At 40.8% G+C, this 16,564-nt stretch overlaps 1 protein-coding gene across 5 annotated transcripts in view; it reads left to right on the top strand.

Moving 5' to 3' along the window:
• Positions 1–16,171, top strand: part of smad10a (SMAD family member 10a) — a 31,955-nt gene extending 15,784 nt beyond the window's left edge. For 4 of the 5 annotated variants that reach the window (XM_084379892.1, XM_084379895.1, XM_084379893.1 and 1 more), the window contains 6 exons: positions 624–725; positions 946–999; positions 2,205–2,388; positions 3,350–3,518; positions 3,755–3,893; positions 6,911–16,171. In XM_084379892.1, coding sequence (XP_084236018.1) covers positions 624–725; positions 946–999; positions 2,205–2,388; positions 3,350–3,518; positions 3,755–3,893; positions 6,911–7,122 — 860 coding nt within the window. In that variant the 3' untranslated portion in view covers positions 7,123–16,171. The remainder of the gene's footprint in view (positions 1–623; positions 726–945; positions 1,000–2,204; positions 2,389–3,349; positions 3,519–3,754; positions 3,894–6,910) is intronic. The other variant, XM_084379894.1, reaches the window with a different exon arrangement.
• The last annotated feature ends 393 nt before the right edge of the window (positions 16,172–16,564 follow it).

The following is a 16,564-nucleotide window of genomic DNA, read 5'->3' on the forward strand; positions in this document are numbered from 1 at the left end:
GCAATGTCCCCAGACTCCCTTACAAATTGTCTGATTTTAAGAGTTGTGTAGAAACGTAACAAACTTTGCAAAACTTTGTTACGACAAATTCTAAATCATTGGTTTCTTCTTGTTAATTCAGCATTAAATGCAAAACATCAAGTTGTTTCTGTCCTTATAAAAAGTCAGTTTGACACAGCATCCCTGTGTGTCTGGTCTGAATTCCCTCACTGGTGAGGTGTGATGAAATTACAGCGTGCAATTTATTTGATAATATAGAAAGTTATAATCTAAAATTCATTATTAATTAAATAAATATTATAAATATTCAATTCATTATTATTAATTTTATTCTGAGTGATAATATTCAGTGCCTTATAAAATATGTCACACTAAAAAATAAATGATGTATTAACATACAGTTTCTGACAGGGCTAATTTTGTCAAGCATTATTTACAAATCAGTAAAAAACAGCATGTGGCAGCTCGTCAGCTCATAAATATACAACCAGCAAAAGGAGAAGGCTTTCTTTTCCTTTTATTCCAATATATTGAGGGATCAATGGATATTGTTAACTGTTGCACTGTACTTTAATGAACACTGCACATGGTGGCACACTCATCATTCTTTACCTGTTATTCAGCAGTTTGGACAGGCAGCAGCACAGCCTCCTACACTCCCATAGGACCCCAGCAGAATGGCCGTGGTCACCAACAACCTCCCCTCCATCACCCAAACCACCACTGTAAGATGTGCTTCAAAACGTTTGACATGATATTCACTTTAACTCTTTCACTTGAACTCATTCCCAGACTAAGCAACACTGTTCACACTGCTTCTTTTGATGTATTTTGATATTGAAGATCTTATGTGATGTGTGTCATTTTTAGAAAATGTCATCTTCAGCTGGGAAAATATTGCTTTGTTTTTTTCTGCCTCAGAGTAATTCTCCCTCTGCTTTTCAGGGTCCCAGCACCATGGCTCAACCTCTTTCCCTCCTTCTGTGTCCAATCATCCAGGTTAGAGATGAAGTGAAGTGAACTTCACAAGACATTTGACTGTAAACTAATAATGTTGAAATGTTGCTTCCTATTGTTCTAAGAATTCGTTATCTGTGTTCAGAAATGTGATGCGGCACATATAACGTGCACAAGCCCGTCTGTATATCCCCACAATTTACTGTAATGGCTCTAAACATGCCCTCAATTACCTGCTTTGCAGATAAAGGGCCAGAATTTAGTTTAGTGTTGAGGAGAAATGTTAGAAGCAAAGAAGTAGTTGAATTATTTGGGGGCTTCAGTTATGGCTTTAGCAACAAAGTGAAGCAAATGAAATGGCAGAAAATGCGGTGATCACACGAGTTCAGAGCTACAGACTTTGGAGGAGTGAAAAAACAAAAGTGGTCTGATTTCAGGCAAGGAGACGCCTACCTAGCACTTACATCATAGCACTCACAGCTACTTTGCCCGGAAGAGGGCTTGAATATTGTTTCTACCTTTTCTACTTTATCAACGGTGATATGTTGTGGTTTCTTTCTTGTGACAAATGTACTTATTGTAAGTCGCTTTGGACAAAAGCATCTGCTAAATGCCCTAAATGTAAATGTAAATGAGACGCATCTCTGCGCACAGTGAGAGTATGTGAGCTACTGTAGGAGGAGAGGGGATCCCTGCGCTCTCTCTTCTTGATGAGCGGTCATCATCATGGGCCAGAACATCAGTACAGTCCCTGAAACTCACTCTAGCCTAAATTGCACACTGGCAATGTCCTCTAGTAACGCCAACGCAGCTATTAATCATGTGGCACAGTCATTACACACGGCTACAGCCCTTATTTAGTGCCAGTTACACCTGAAGGATTCTTACTCCCCAATAATACAGGAAAAAATCTTTTTTACGTATATTAATATCATGTATTTATTTGTTTATATACATAAAGATTATTATCATTATAATTATCATAATGGATACTGACAAACATATTTACAGAAGATGGTTAAAATAAGGATGAAAACACATCCTGCAAACACTCAGTAATTGAAATGCTTCCTGCGACTCTTAGTACTATCAGGTGAAATGTCGTTAACATCTGTTTGATAAATACACCGCATGTGTTTGTAAAAGAGTGTGTCACATCTGCACCTGAAAACAGGCACAATGGCCACAGTAAATCCGACCCAGAGTTTTGTTAACCCATCACACAGTTTGTTCTGTTTTCATTGCAGGACCAGAGTTCTGGTGCTCTATCTCCTACTTTGAAATGGATGTTCAGGTGGGTGAGATGTTCAAGGTGCCCTCCAGCTGCCCTGTGGTGACTGTGGATGGTTATGTTGACCCCTCCGGAGGTGATCGCTTCTGCCTCGGCCAGCTGAGTAACGTCCACCGCACAGATGCCAGTGAGAGAGCCAGGTGTGTAGATGAAGATGAACACTGCCTCTTAAATGGATTAAACAGGACATCTGTCTTTTTTTATGAGGAATACTTTGAGTAGAAAAGAAAACAACTTTATTTAATTATGTATTCATAAATTAATTCTGTCACTTTCTGAATTACTCGCTTTTTGCCCTCTGACTGTCTCCAAGTCACTGTTGGGAGGCATTGTGTGAGATAGCATGATAGCAAGTCATATTGACTGGTTTGACAGATGTTTGTATGTCAGTCTGTGGAAAAATGTTGTTGATGCATAAGTGTCATAACCGCACAAAATGCATTCAAGAAACGTTACAGATGTGTAATTTAGATCAAAAGAAGGCAGATTTCGACAATGGTTGTGGTCTGAGCAAGGGTGTCGGCAGCAGGAAGTAGGGTAGGGGCCATTGGCCTCCCCATTTTACACCCCTGGCCCATTTTCCTTCCAAGTCACAAAACGCTGCATCCCAGTTTCAATCATTCCTGTCCACCCTCAGACATAGATAGATCAAACTACAAACCATCTTGCGATTGGACCACAACAGCCACAACGCCAAATCGGGTTTGGTGCAGTGAAACACATGACATGAGAGAAGTGAGTTTGGTAAAAGGTTTCATTTGAACCTTAGATTGCAAAGGACCCACTGTTACCAACCATGTCCTGCTAGCTCACTGAGAAATTAGCTATATATCGCTCCTAAGCTGAACAGTCCTTACCACCAATGATTGATTGTAATAACCCTTGGTAGCCACTCCATTATTTTATTTTATACAAATGCAAGTCTCTAAGCCGATTGATTCAGTCAATTCAAATTAAGTTATGACACTAATAACTTAGAAATCAAAATAATGTTTAAAAATGTGTATTATTAGAAACATTTTTATTCTGGACTTTTCAAGGGCATTCCTCCCACTGTTTCCGCCTTTGTTCATACTGGTGTTTTTTTCCTGTGTGTTCCAGGTTACACATAGGTAAAGGCGTGCAGCTGGAGTGTCGTGGTGAGGGCGATGTCTGGATGCGCTGTATGAGCGACCACGCCGTGTTTGTACAGAGCTACTACCTCGACAGAGAGGCAGGCAGAGCACCAGGTGATGCTGTGCACAAGATCTACCCCGGAGCCTACATCAAGGTCTGAATCCAGCTCATAAATCACATTTGTTATACACACATATATATTCTCTATGTTCAAACTATTTACCTGTTTGGTTTATTTGAGAACACCAGTCACACAAACAAACCAAACAAATGAGTCACAGTTCCATTTTAAATGAACCATTGTTTACTGCAAATAGCTAACTGAATGAATTGTATGGACTGTTTTTGATAAAGTGTTTCAGTAAAGGTTACTGCTTGTGTCTTGGTCAGGTGTTTGACCTGCGGCAGTGCCACAGACAGATGCAGCAGCAGGCAGCGACAGCTCAGGCTGCAGCTGCTGCACAGGCAGCTGCTGTGGCCGGAAATATTCCTGGTCCAGGTAGCGTCGGAGGCATCGCACCTGCAGTTAGTAAGTGTTGTTGAGACTTTGGTCATTTGACATTAACAACATACAGCAGAAGCCAATTTATAATGCAAAATGTACAGTGAAGTTTAAGGTTCAGGGTAACATATATTTTCATTCTTTCCATATACAATCCTTAGTATACAGGTGAGGGACATTTCCGATGTCAGATACAGAGGCAAAAACAGACAAAAAACAACTACAAAGACAGTAAAGTACAAAGTACTGAAGCTTCCTGGTCCATGATGCAAGACCGGTTAATTAAAAAAATGATAATAATGTTACATAATGCTTAACATAATCAATAAAAGATATATAATAATTGTTTCATATAACTCCCTGCAATTATAAAGTGTTGGTAGTTGGGCCCATTCTGTATCTCCATCTCACTGTCTGCGGTGTTTCCCTATTCCTAAAGCTGTTCCTCCACCCAGTCTACCTCTGGCTAATGTCGCTGGGAAATTAGATGGATGAAATAAAGCTCTCTACTCACCACTGGGAAATCAGAGAGCGATGTGCCCACATCTTTACATAGACCTGGCTCCATCACGACATCCCAGATCAAGCTATTGCACTGGGTAGATCGTGTTCAGAGCCAATAGAACACAGGACTCCAGTAAAAGGAGGGAAGGTGGACTCTGTTTACATTAATGATGCTTGGTGCTCATACACAAAGTGGATGGACAGCATTTACATCATGATATAACAACCAGATGGTATTTTTATTGCCGCTGGTGATTTTAGTCAAACAGACCTCAGAACTGTTTCACCCAAATTTCACAAGGGGAAGAAATCCCATGGACCACATACAATTTTTTCCTGACAGCTCGTCTGTCCTCATTTTTTGGCCTATCAGACCATGTTTCCCTGCTACTTCTGTCTACTTACTCCGAGCTGGTAAAAAGGGTCAAACCATCAGAAATATATATTATCAGTGTTAATGATGAGGTGATCACAAAGACAATAAAATCATTCCCCAACCCAAAAAGCCTGGATGAATGGCGATACTTTAATGAGTAAAGCTGCCAGGCCTGATAACATCCCAGACAGTGTACTAAAAACATGTGCCAGTCAGCTGGTTAATGTCATTACTGACAGTTTTAGCATATCACTGGGGCTTCTGTCAAAGGAGACTGTCCCCACGTGCTTCAAGACAGCCACCATCGTCACTGCACCTAAAACATCTGCAGTGTCAAGCTGGACCCTAACCAGCATGCTTTCAGAACCAACAGATTCACAGAGAATGCCAAATCTACTGCCCTTCACTCACCTGGAGAATAAGAACAGTTACATCTGGATGCTGGTTGTTGACTCCAGCTCAGTATTAAACACAATCTCAACAATTAAGAGAGTTCTGATTGGTGCTCAGCCCCCTAATGTTCATACTGTACACCCATGACTACATGTCATGTTCAGCACACATCTCCACCCTGGTGAAGATAAGTTTCAGTTTGATATGATCATTCACCAATGCCATTTTTCTATGACATCTGCCAGCTTGGCTCTACTCGGTTTGTCAGCCCTCTACGGCAGGGATTTGCATTTCCACCACAACCCACCTCCAAGGAGGTGATAGAAAAGCAAATCGGCGCAGCTGGGTTTGACTCGGCGCAGCCAAACGTGCTGGTGGAAAAACAGCATAAAAGACCACTAAACCACAGAGTCATGTGACTATCCAGATGGGAGAAAGCTCTGATTGGATCAAAGTACTCCCATCATTTACATTTTACAAGCAAAAGCATCTTGAAGGCTTTTTTTGCCCCGGGTTTTGCCTCTCAGGCAATTTCAAAGCTGCCCTACCTACTTGTTGGAGGTTGTTGGGGTTGTTATTGCTGGTTCAGACCAAATCATGTAGTGCAGCGAAAAAAGCAAGATTTACCGTTCATTTTAATGAGGGTAGACCGTTTAGCTGCAGCGGTGCTGCTGGCCGCAGGGAGCTCCACAAAAAAACGCAGCCGGCTGCTGGGAAAAAGCCGAAACTGACTCAACTTTTAGAGACACACAGCCCAATGTCATGTTGCAGTGACCAATCACATAAGCTGGTGATCAGACTGGCAGCATGGAAGACTGAAACCACAGTGGAGTGTAACGTAATTGTTTTTAACTGGTGGATGCCGACAGTCACTGTTGGACCTGCATGCTTAGCCTACTGTGGCAGAGACATGACAGCAGAGGCGGAGTAGAACAGCTCAGTATGGCTAATGGCAATGGCTAAATGCTACAGAGGGAACACAAAAGACATTTCTCTGTGGAACGTGATGGTTCACTTTTGATCACTCAGTTTGGTCTAGTGCCCAAGTTAAAAACACACAGTAATGCTCTGCCTCACATCCTGGCTGTTTCCTGTTATTTTTAATCTGTCGATGAGGACTAAAGATCACAGGTAGGACCAGCATGCTAGTAGCATAACAACATAGCAGCTTCTCCTTTTAGCAGACTGGTCAGCAACAACACGTCACACGCGTACAATGGAGTGACACTTCCATGGCGCCGCACAAGCCTTCAACGTTTCACCGCACCACCTGTTTTGGTCTGAATGTAGCCTTAAACATAATTTATTGTTTGCTAGATTAAATAAATCAGTACAAATGAAGAAAATAACCCCCAATCAACTCTTAAATCAAACTTACAGCCTTGCCCACCCCTTCCAATCCAATTTCTAAAAAAAAATTTAAAAGATCACATCAAATTGCTGTTTTTGTATGTGATTACTTACATTTTGCTTGTGAAATATTTGAAAATGTGAATTTACTGAATTAGAAATGTCCATGCCTACATGTAACTAAATGGTGTTCCATGTGTTTGACTTGTATGTTTTGGGGTGTTTTTTTTGTAAGAGGTGACCAGTTTAGTCTTACCAGCCGTGAAGTTTTTTTTAGACATGATAAGCTGTCAGTTCTTTAAAGTCAGTGGTAGTGGGTGTCTGTGCGATTAGTGGAGGACTGACTGATGACTTTGTCTGTGCTCTAATAGTGAGCGCCATCAACCGTCATTTCTCATGTTACGCTCTTGTTCACTGACAGGTCTGTCTGCAGCAGCGGGGATCGGTGTGGATGACCTGAGGCGACTGTGTATCCTTCGGCTCAGCTTTGTGAAGGGGTGGGGGCCTGACTACCCTCGGCAGAGCATCAAACACACGCCCTGCTGGGTGGAGGTTCACCTGCACCGTGCTCTGCAGCTTCTGGATGAGGTGTTGCACACTATGCCTTTGGCAGACCCAGGGCCAGCTAACTGAGGACTAAGACCATGTTCAAATTGCAATCTGGATTCTATGAATGTTTGGGAATTTTTGCTTCAGGCCAAATATGCTATCTAATTGATACACAAAGCAAATCAATCAAAAAGACAAACAAAAAGCTAAACAACCAGTAACACATGATGCTTGTAACAATCAATGCACACATCACACTGTCTCAAAGACACACACACACACACACATGCACACACACACACTGTAACCAAAAGGTCTGTAGCAACACAGACATAAAAGTGCTGATGTCTTGGGATTTTTCTATTGCTTTACTCTCTACAATCTAAACTCAAACACAAGGGAGCCAGGTCTCTGAAGGTTAGGATTTTGAGCTGAATAAGTCCTAAAGACATTTGTATGCACTGTAGAAATCCAGGGATGTGTTTCAGAAATCCAGTTCCTTATTATGCAATTTGGATTTCTTCTAATTGTAGAAGTGTTCTGCACACTCAGTCATGGAATACATACAGACATGTAGAAATCATGCATGATTCAGCTGCAGAGGCAGCTGAACGCCTGGAAGTTAATCCAGGAGTTTAAAACACTCCTACAGACAGATAACTGCATACCTCTGAAACATGCTGTCAGTAAATACACACTGAACACAAACAACGTTACAGTTCTCTTTACGTCTTATCAAACCAACTGATGTAGAAGTGTGGATTAAGGAAACCAGTGTTATGTCATCTCTGTGCTTGTACTGTGTTCTTCACTGTATGTTGATCTAAACTCGAACTGTTAGCATCGATAGCTGGTTATAGCCCTCATATTAAGCTCAGCTCAAGCTGTATTATTTTTGTACCAAAAGACTAAAAAGCCAAAAACATTTAGCTTTAAAGTAGTGTTGTTGTTCTTTGTAATGAAACAGTGCTACCCTGTATGTAACCAAATGGTTGGTGTCAATCACCAAAGCCAGAATACCTCATAAACGCAGTGCAAAGTCAGAGTTTAGTTTTCCACTAAAACATACACACTTTCTTCATCACCAAATCAGACAGAAAGTGCTCACACCCTCTGATAGGATCCTGACTACAACACGCTATTTATTTAGGTTTATAATGTACCATGATGTAATGTGTACTGGCAGTACAAGTTAGTGTAATATGTGTTAATGTGGAACATTGGTTATACAGCAAACTGAGGCTTAGAGTAACTTCTAATGGTTAATGGAAAACAATCATCAGCCACTCCAGAGACAGAAACCTGAATACATTTATTGTCAGACCAAACATCAGGCTGCCACCTGAGCATGTGACACCAGTGCCTTTCTGCTCTCTGGTCTGATGGGTTGGGATATCATATTTTACAGTTTATTTGAACTCTGGGATGTTCTCTCCGATATTTCCAGATTCATGTGTTTGGCCATGAAGCAACAACAGGATTGAAAACAATGACTTGAGTCTGGGCAGGGGGCCGTGTGGCTCTCTGTGATCACACATTTAATGACAACATAGCTGATCATCAACCTTTATTTATGCTCACTTGTCTCATGACTTTGTGATCTTAAAACAGGGATTTGGGACCGTATTCACAAAGTGTCTTATCTTACCATCAGGACTGCGAAAATTTCCTCATGTAAGATTCAAATAGATTGAATTGTATTATTTTTTTATTAGATAAGATTAAATTAGATTAGATTAAAGTCATTTTCTGCGTGTGTTATTATAACAGCTAACAAATGACCCACCTCATTAAACATTCAACAAAATAAAATTGGTGCAAATAAAACAATTCATTTAGTTTTACTCCATAATTCCAGTGTGTTTCAGGCTTTAAATCAACTGTTATGCAGCTGCAGTATAAAAAAAGTTCTCATGATCAGGACTTAGTCGATCATATCAGTGCTTCATTCAAAACCTAGAATAGTCCCCTTTAATTCAATCAAACCTAATCCAATATCAAACCTGTATCACTCTACATTTTAAACCACCTGTTACTGCTTAACCACATAACATTAGCAGATCTAGGATCTGCATCAAATTGTACTCATAGATACCAAACACCTAAATACACCTGATTTTATCATCAAGATCCATGCTTAGAAATTAAACCAAATTTTGAAAAACATCCTGTCTCACAATGTTAAAGAAAGTGAAAATAAATCCTGGTTTCATCTCTTTTTCAGGATCCACACCAAAAGTTAATGGGGTCTATTCTAGGCTGAGACCCATCCTCTATCTAAGTTACGTGGAAATCTGTTCTGTATTTTCAAAACCTCCTTTGTGGAGGTAATAAGAGCACACTGGGATAAAAGATAACATCATCAAAGATTAGTGAGAATGAAGTGGATAATTGTGACCCTGGACATTTGAGGAATAAGGCCTAGGATGTCCCAACATCTCTGTGTAGTTAGTACTTGTAACACCATAATCTCACAGCACCAGATGTGATTCTGACACGTTGGGACAATAATAGATGTCTGGAGAAAAGCTAGTTCAGAATATGGTTGTGGAGGGAAGAAAAATCAACACAAGTCTTACCTCCAATTCTGCAATTTCTTGTTTTTATCACCTCTCCTTCTTTGAGGGCAGGTTTCACAAGTTTTTTGACCTGTCATTAAATGTTAAAGTTGAGCTAGTCCATCTTAAAACAATCCTCAGTTGAAACATTGAATAGGCAAGGGTTGCTATAATCACTCCTCCTGCCCACACAAGACATGAAGTGATACCTTTGTGCAGTGACTCTAAATAATAGATGGACGAAGACAAGGAGTGACTAGGACTCCTTCAACATGCTTATGGCATATGCCTATTGTATGGGAGAGACTTGAGAAACCCCAAAGGTTTCCTTGAATCACAGCCCGGACAGATATACCACTGTATATGTGTACATGCCTTTAGTTTCAGTGATTCACACTGAAGGAGGATACACACCAGAGTTCAAATAAACGGCTCCAAACAGACTTGTTGTGCACTGGGATTCAGGTCTGTAGGCTGAGTGTACCATGTAGAGAGAGACCTGCTCTCCTGTGGCACAGAGCAGACTCAATAAAAGGGTACAATGTAATCATTATCTAAAGGTACAGTCTTTGGACCAATGGAACAGTGGGAATATTGTTTGTTGACCCAGATCCAAATGTGAATAACTGTACCAACTCATGTATCGGTGGAGCCAGGATTTGTGAGATGAGAGGGGTAGTTTGCCTCTGACAGGAAACTGAGAAATCATCTGATTCAGCTGCTTTACAAAGATCACCCATTAACATATGCATATTTGTGATTTGTGCCTTTTGTTGTCAACACTAGATGCACCAACACTGGATTGTCAGACAGACAAGTTTGTCTGTGTACACATGAAGACTCATGTTGCACATTGTGTTTTGGTTTTCAGCTGTTCAAACTCTTTTGATGGTATTCTGTGGTTCCCTCAGGTATCTGTGTAGCTCATCGAAGATATCACGTGTCAAACTGCTTTATAGAGATAGAAGAGTATTAAGAAAGCACTCATCATACCTGAGTAGTATTATTTATTGCCTTAGTCTTTGTGTATGAGTGTAAAATATGAATGAGTACGCTTGGCACTATTTTAATCTTAGCATGGACAACACAAATAGATGTCATATTTATCTGTTCTCCTTTGCCCATATTCAGGGAAGTACAAGTGTTCAAGAAGGGTTTCTCACATAATGAGCAAACTTATAATCATCATCATCATCATCATCATCATCATCATTATCAGAGGATTATCCAGTCTCTCTACAATCAGATCAGATCAGATCACATCAGCTCTATTATGTGTCCAGAGATGCTTTGCAGTTAGCACCTTTACATTGCCGCTGTCTATTGGTGCATCACTGTTGATATAAAAAATGCTGAAAAATCCTCGTTAAGTAGGAGGCAGGCCTCCCCAGGGTGGCTCCAGGCATTTTCAGTGAGGGTCAGGGAATGGAAGTGAAAGAAAATACTGCATTAGTTATTATATCAGTTATAATAGAGAATAGCCTAAATGTATGTGAGTTGGTTAAAAAGATAGTTCAGAGATACAATAGTTTCTGCTGACTTTACTGTTTATCCCACTTCCCAGAGTCAGAAATGAATAAATGTCTGAGGACGTTTGGGTTGTCTGAATACTGGGCTATCTTGGCTCAATTGTTGAGTGTCCATGGGATCAAATAACAATCATGATCCCATAGGCATCCAGCAAGTAAACTAAGTAAGGGTGAGGGCACCATTTTCCAAGCTTTGTATGAGGTGAGGCCCACAGTCTTACACTTTGAAAATCCCTGTAAGACTGATTACACTAGCAATTAATTAATTGGAAGTGTACCTACTGAACATTGTGTCTATTTCCCCCATTATTTGAACCAAATTACACAGGTCTTTCAAAGAAACATCTTGGAAATTCCTAAGAAACTGCAGACTGGTTAAACAAAGCATCCCTGTTTTTCCAGGCCCAAGGCTGGCTTCTTCAGGAGTTCAGACTTAGACTTACTTAGACTGTCCAAAAGTCAGCATTGTCAAGTCCACCTCAAATCTGTGTTCTGAAGTTTGTGATGTGAAACCCAGCTTCCCCACACAGTGGTTGATGAATATGATTGGTTGTCGTGTCTGTTGTTTAATAGTATGAGTAGACTATTTACCAGTATAAAAACACATTGTAATAAACACACTTAAAGATTATGGAAATAGTCTGACTGATCAATGCAATCATTTTAGCATGGTGGTGTTGATGGTTGTCGTGAAAACAAGCGTGGTGAAAGTCTGCATTGCTCAGAACCTTAAAACAGGTCTGCATGGATCAAAGTAAATGCATAAGGAGGAAGAGTATTAACACATTGTAAACAGAGACACTTTCCTTATTAATTACAGTAACAGTACATTTCATGTATGCGATGGAGATGGTGTACAGGTGATGTGTTTGATGTCCGCATGTAGAAACGAACCCGCAGGACCCCCCCTGTGAAATCATCACACAAAAAGAAACCTGCTCTAGACTCAAGTGCTTTTGGACCACATCTCAACCTGGAGGACCTGAAAGATTGACAAAAGAATTTTAACTCAAAGTCCACTGACTGGCTTTTTGTTTTTCAGCCACTTCTCATGGTCTTCATCAGTGGATACTGAGTTTGCTCAGGCAGACATAATACAGACATTAATAAGAGTGAGCACAGCATCTGCTGATCAAAACTGAGAGCTCTGCAGAAAGTATGTGGACTTTGTGCAGAGTTGAGATTATTAATGTCATATCACCATTCCCAAAGTAAGAACTAACTTTCATGCTCAAGTGCTGAAAGGTGTTTTTGACCAATATGCTTTGAAGCTGTGCAGCAGAGTTACAACAGCAGGACCACATCTCAACTGTACCTTTTTTCCAGCATTCCTAGCAGTACCCACCTAACCCTCTCCTCTACTTTTGGCCTTGTCTTCTGTGCCAGAACCAGAATCACTAAACATTGCCTTGAACACACTCAGAAAAGCCTTTGAGCCATTACTTCATCCTACGATTAACATCATTTAGCCACTCACCTCATCACAAGTGTGGACTTGCTACCCCCATTGGATGAAGATGTTTTGGACAAAAATCTCCAAAGTTTCCATCAGCTCACGCTGGCAGACCCAGCAAGAGAGGCCAACAACTTCTCTGAACCCTCTGTGCCTCAGACTCCGCTTTCAGGAATTCAAAAGCTGTCCATTTAGCAAGTGACTCCGGTGAGTCTGTTCCATGGTGCATATCGGTACCCGGTTCATCTTCTCAGCATTCAGGACAACTATAAATTCACGGACAGTCCATTGCTGTCACCGCAGGTTCCCCGACAACCAGCTTTCATCAAATATTTCAGACTGTGATGTAGCCAAAAACTGCTAAAAGTTAAAGGATACTCATTTCAAGGAAAGAACAACAGGGAAAAACTGTCAGTTCTCTCATAACAGCCTGTCACACCCAACTATCCCACAACATCAGCTCTCTTCAGGCTTCATGATTGGCTGATTTGCTCGACCTCCTTTTCTTAACTTCTGCATGAGCCCTCTCAGTATCGCAACCAGAGAATACTCCTGAAAGAAGAGCATTACCATTGATCTTTCAGCAGCACACAGCAGCACCATCCTTGGCATCGATAGCTTGATTCCAAGTGAACACTTCTCCCTTCATCACACCATTTTTAACCATTCCATCACCCTTATCAAACTGCTGGAAAGAGTCATGGGTCTTTAAAGTGAACCTCAGTACTTCGAAATATCTGGCCGCTCTTTGGCGTCCACTGGCAGGTGTATATAACATTGCAGCTAGGCTCATGTTTGGGTTTAAAAGCAGCCCTAAACTTTTCGACACCCTGTCAGAAGCACTTTGCTGGTTCCTGTCTCACAACCAGAAAATTCCATTCCTTGTCCATCTCTTGGACGATTTCCTCATCATTTCTCCCTCCCTCACTGCCACCAGATTTTGGTCTGGTCAATCTGACTTCAGTTTTTTTCCAACCTCAGGGAGCCTCAGGTAGCCCTACTACATCCGTTGAGCTTTTTGGTATTACTGAAACAAATCTGTTTCAGGCTTCAATCTCAAAAGCTCAACTGAATCAACCTGATCCCTACACCAACTTCTCTTCCTCATAGGGAGATGAAGCCACTTCACCTTCACCCTAAGGATCATTCTCCACGATCATTTTTTCTGCAGCTTTCACAACCAGTACAATATAATGGTCTTGTCACCATGACCTATTTGGTCACCTATGCCCATTCTGTGATGATCATGATTTTAGCTTCTGCTCTAAAGTCCTGACTGACAGCCTGGACCTGTCCTTCAGCCATCCTCAAAATCCTCGTCACCCTCCTTGTACTGCAGACTTGCTGTCAGTCTGCAGCAGTCCTCATGTTGCTCAAACCTCAGAAGCCATGCTCTTACTTGCTTTCCTCAGATGCTCCGAGTATCATCCTCAATCCTTAACCCCATGCCAATACGCCTGCATTTCCAACTTGTCTTCTCAGATGACTCCATGGTATCCTACTCAAAACTAATAATCAATCAGGTCAGCTCACTCCCATCTTTTCCTTCCTTCCGAGACCCTTGCAAACTACTTGCAATTTTACATAACTCCAGACATTCCTTCATGATCTGAGCCACCACCTTGGCCTCCAGCAACGGCATACCCGAATACCCAATAAAAGTCATGGCCTGTTGGTGGGGTTTTGGGGTGTGTCGTGCCCAGGGGCTCTGACGGATTCACAACTGAAGCTTCTCCACAACGCAAAACAGCAAACAGAACTACAAACGAGCCTCATGCCTCGCACACAATCATTTTCATAAAGAAATTGTTAACCACATCCTGATGATGTTGTGGTCCTTGCTAGTGAATTAAAGGTGTCTAGCTGAGTTTTAGGAGCAGTACCACACCTCAACCGCCCCTGTTCCTGCATTCTTGTAAATCCAGCTTAACTCTTTCCTCCTATTTCGCTCTTGAATTCTTCAGTTTTGCACACCGCCATTGGTCTGTCACAGCCTTTACAGGTCCCCAGTTTTTCTTACTTTAAGAGTGTTGCATTCTGGGCATGATGTAGACAGTTGTTGCTGTGAGTCGTAACTTCAATATTGATATACGGTAGTGCGCACAGAGTTACACACCAAGTTCTGTTTCTCTGGTTGTCCTTGTGATGTTTTTAGTTTTTGGGGGAGAAAATAAACTGATTTCCCACCTGCTTCATTCTAAAAATCTAAAAACTATTGAATATTACCAATTAAAGTAATAATCCATTGTAAGTTTTCATTAATTGAAACACTTCTCTGTAGGCTTTAAAGTTGGTTTTGAAGTTTCTGGCTCTGAGTATGCAGCTGTAGCTATGAAAGAATCTTCTGCATAAAGACCAGTCCAATGAAGTGCAGTGCATGTAGTGGATGAGAATTTCCAAAAAGGGTTACCTGCTCTGCAATATCTCACCCTGCTTCCTGGATCATGTTTTTCTGTTTTTCATTAGTTCTCATTTTGTTTTTTTATACGTACCTTGGCTCTTGTTTCAGTTACTTCACCTCCTGCTGTTTCCTGCCTGTATGATTGCCTTCCCCGCCCTGATTAGTTTCACCTGTCCCTCATCAGCCTTCCTTCCCTCTGTATTTAGTCTGTCCTCCTCTCTATCAGTGCCATTTTGTCTGTGTTCCTTGTGTCAAGCTTTAGTGGTTTGTTCTTTTTAGTATTTTTGGATCTTTTGATTTGTTTGACTGTTTGGACTGCTTCTCATGTTTTGACGTTTGCCTGCCTCACCATCCTGTAAGCCTTTTTGTACCTTTTATTTTATTTAATTTTATGTTTTTGCATTAAATTGTTGAACTGCTTCAGCTCTGCCTCTGGTGTCTGCATTTGAGTCTGATTCTTGCGTTCTTTGTTACCCTGCTTGCACAATTGTCACAGCATTATTGATGTGTGTCCAATCCATTTCAGTGCGCTGTGGCCCAACTTAACACATAACAGCGAGGGCCAGGAAAAGTATTTAAATGGAGTGTAGTCTGTCAGCCAGTGGCAGGACCCACGTCATTGTCACAAAAACAAACAGCAATGTCAACCTACAGGACCAAAGCCACGGTAGCTTTTCTAGTTGACATATAATTGAGCATGGAAGGTTACGTTCACAATATGAATCTATGTAAGACTGAATGACTTCAGCAGGTGTGCAAGAAGTGCAGACAGGAAACTGCTTCTATCCCAGCAAACTGAGGACTGATTTAAGTCTTGTTCTTGCGCATATTGAAGGAGCATTGAGGGGTCGTGGTCAAATGCCAGACAGGGTGTATTGGAAAATGACAAATCCTATTATCCTATCCAATTTAAAAAAGAAGAAAAACACTGAAATCACATGACCAACCAAAACCACAGAAGACCCATTTATTGTTCTAGTCTGTTTTTAATGTGAAATCTATAGATCATCCCATTCAGAAAACACGAAACATCAATTATTCTGACACTTACATAATATTGAAAATATTTGCTAATGAGTTGAATTTAGCTATGTGAGAATATTATTTTTATTTTGTAGTTACTTTATTGTAAAGATGTGCTGCTTGTACTGTTGACTGTATATTCAAATAAACTAAACTAATGGACATGTCATATTTATACAGACTTTGTTGATGATGTGTTGTTACTAATTTATAATTGAAGCTCTTTTCAGAGCTGTCAGACAGCTTCACTGACTGTCCACATGAAACAAGGACACCAATTCCATGTCTGCCTCACTGTATCAATCCTGTTATTGTCCCTTGGATTTAGATTTTGTTTTATCTACTAAATTGATGTAAATGTGTATATGTGCACTATTATGTATTAGCATAAAAAGCATTATATATCATATATGATATCATTCACATTGGTTCAGTCCCTCACTTCATTGCTCCTCTAAAACCAAACCTCCAGGCCTGACATGTAAACACATGTATGTTACTGTGACTGTTGAGCACACTAGAGGGGAAAGAAATGAAACACTTACCTCATACTTACCACTAA

The sequence above is a fragment of the Pagrus pagrus genome, assembly GCF_965226575.1.
Source record: "Pagrus pagrus genome assembly, chromosome: 17".
Taxonomy (NCBI): Eukaryota; Metazoa; Chordata; class Actinopteri; order Spariformes; family Sparidae; genus Pagrus; species Pagrus pagrus.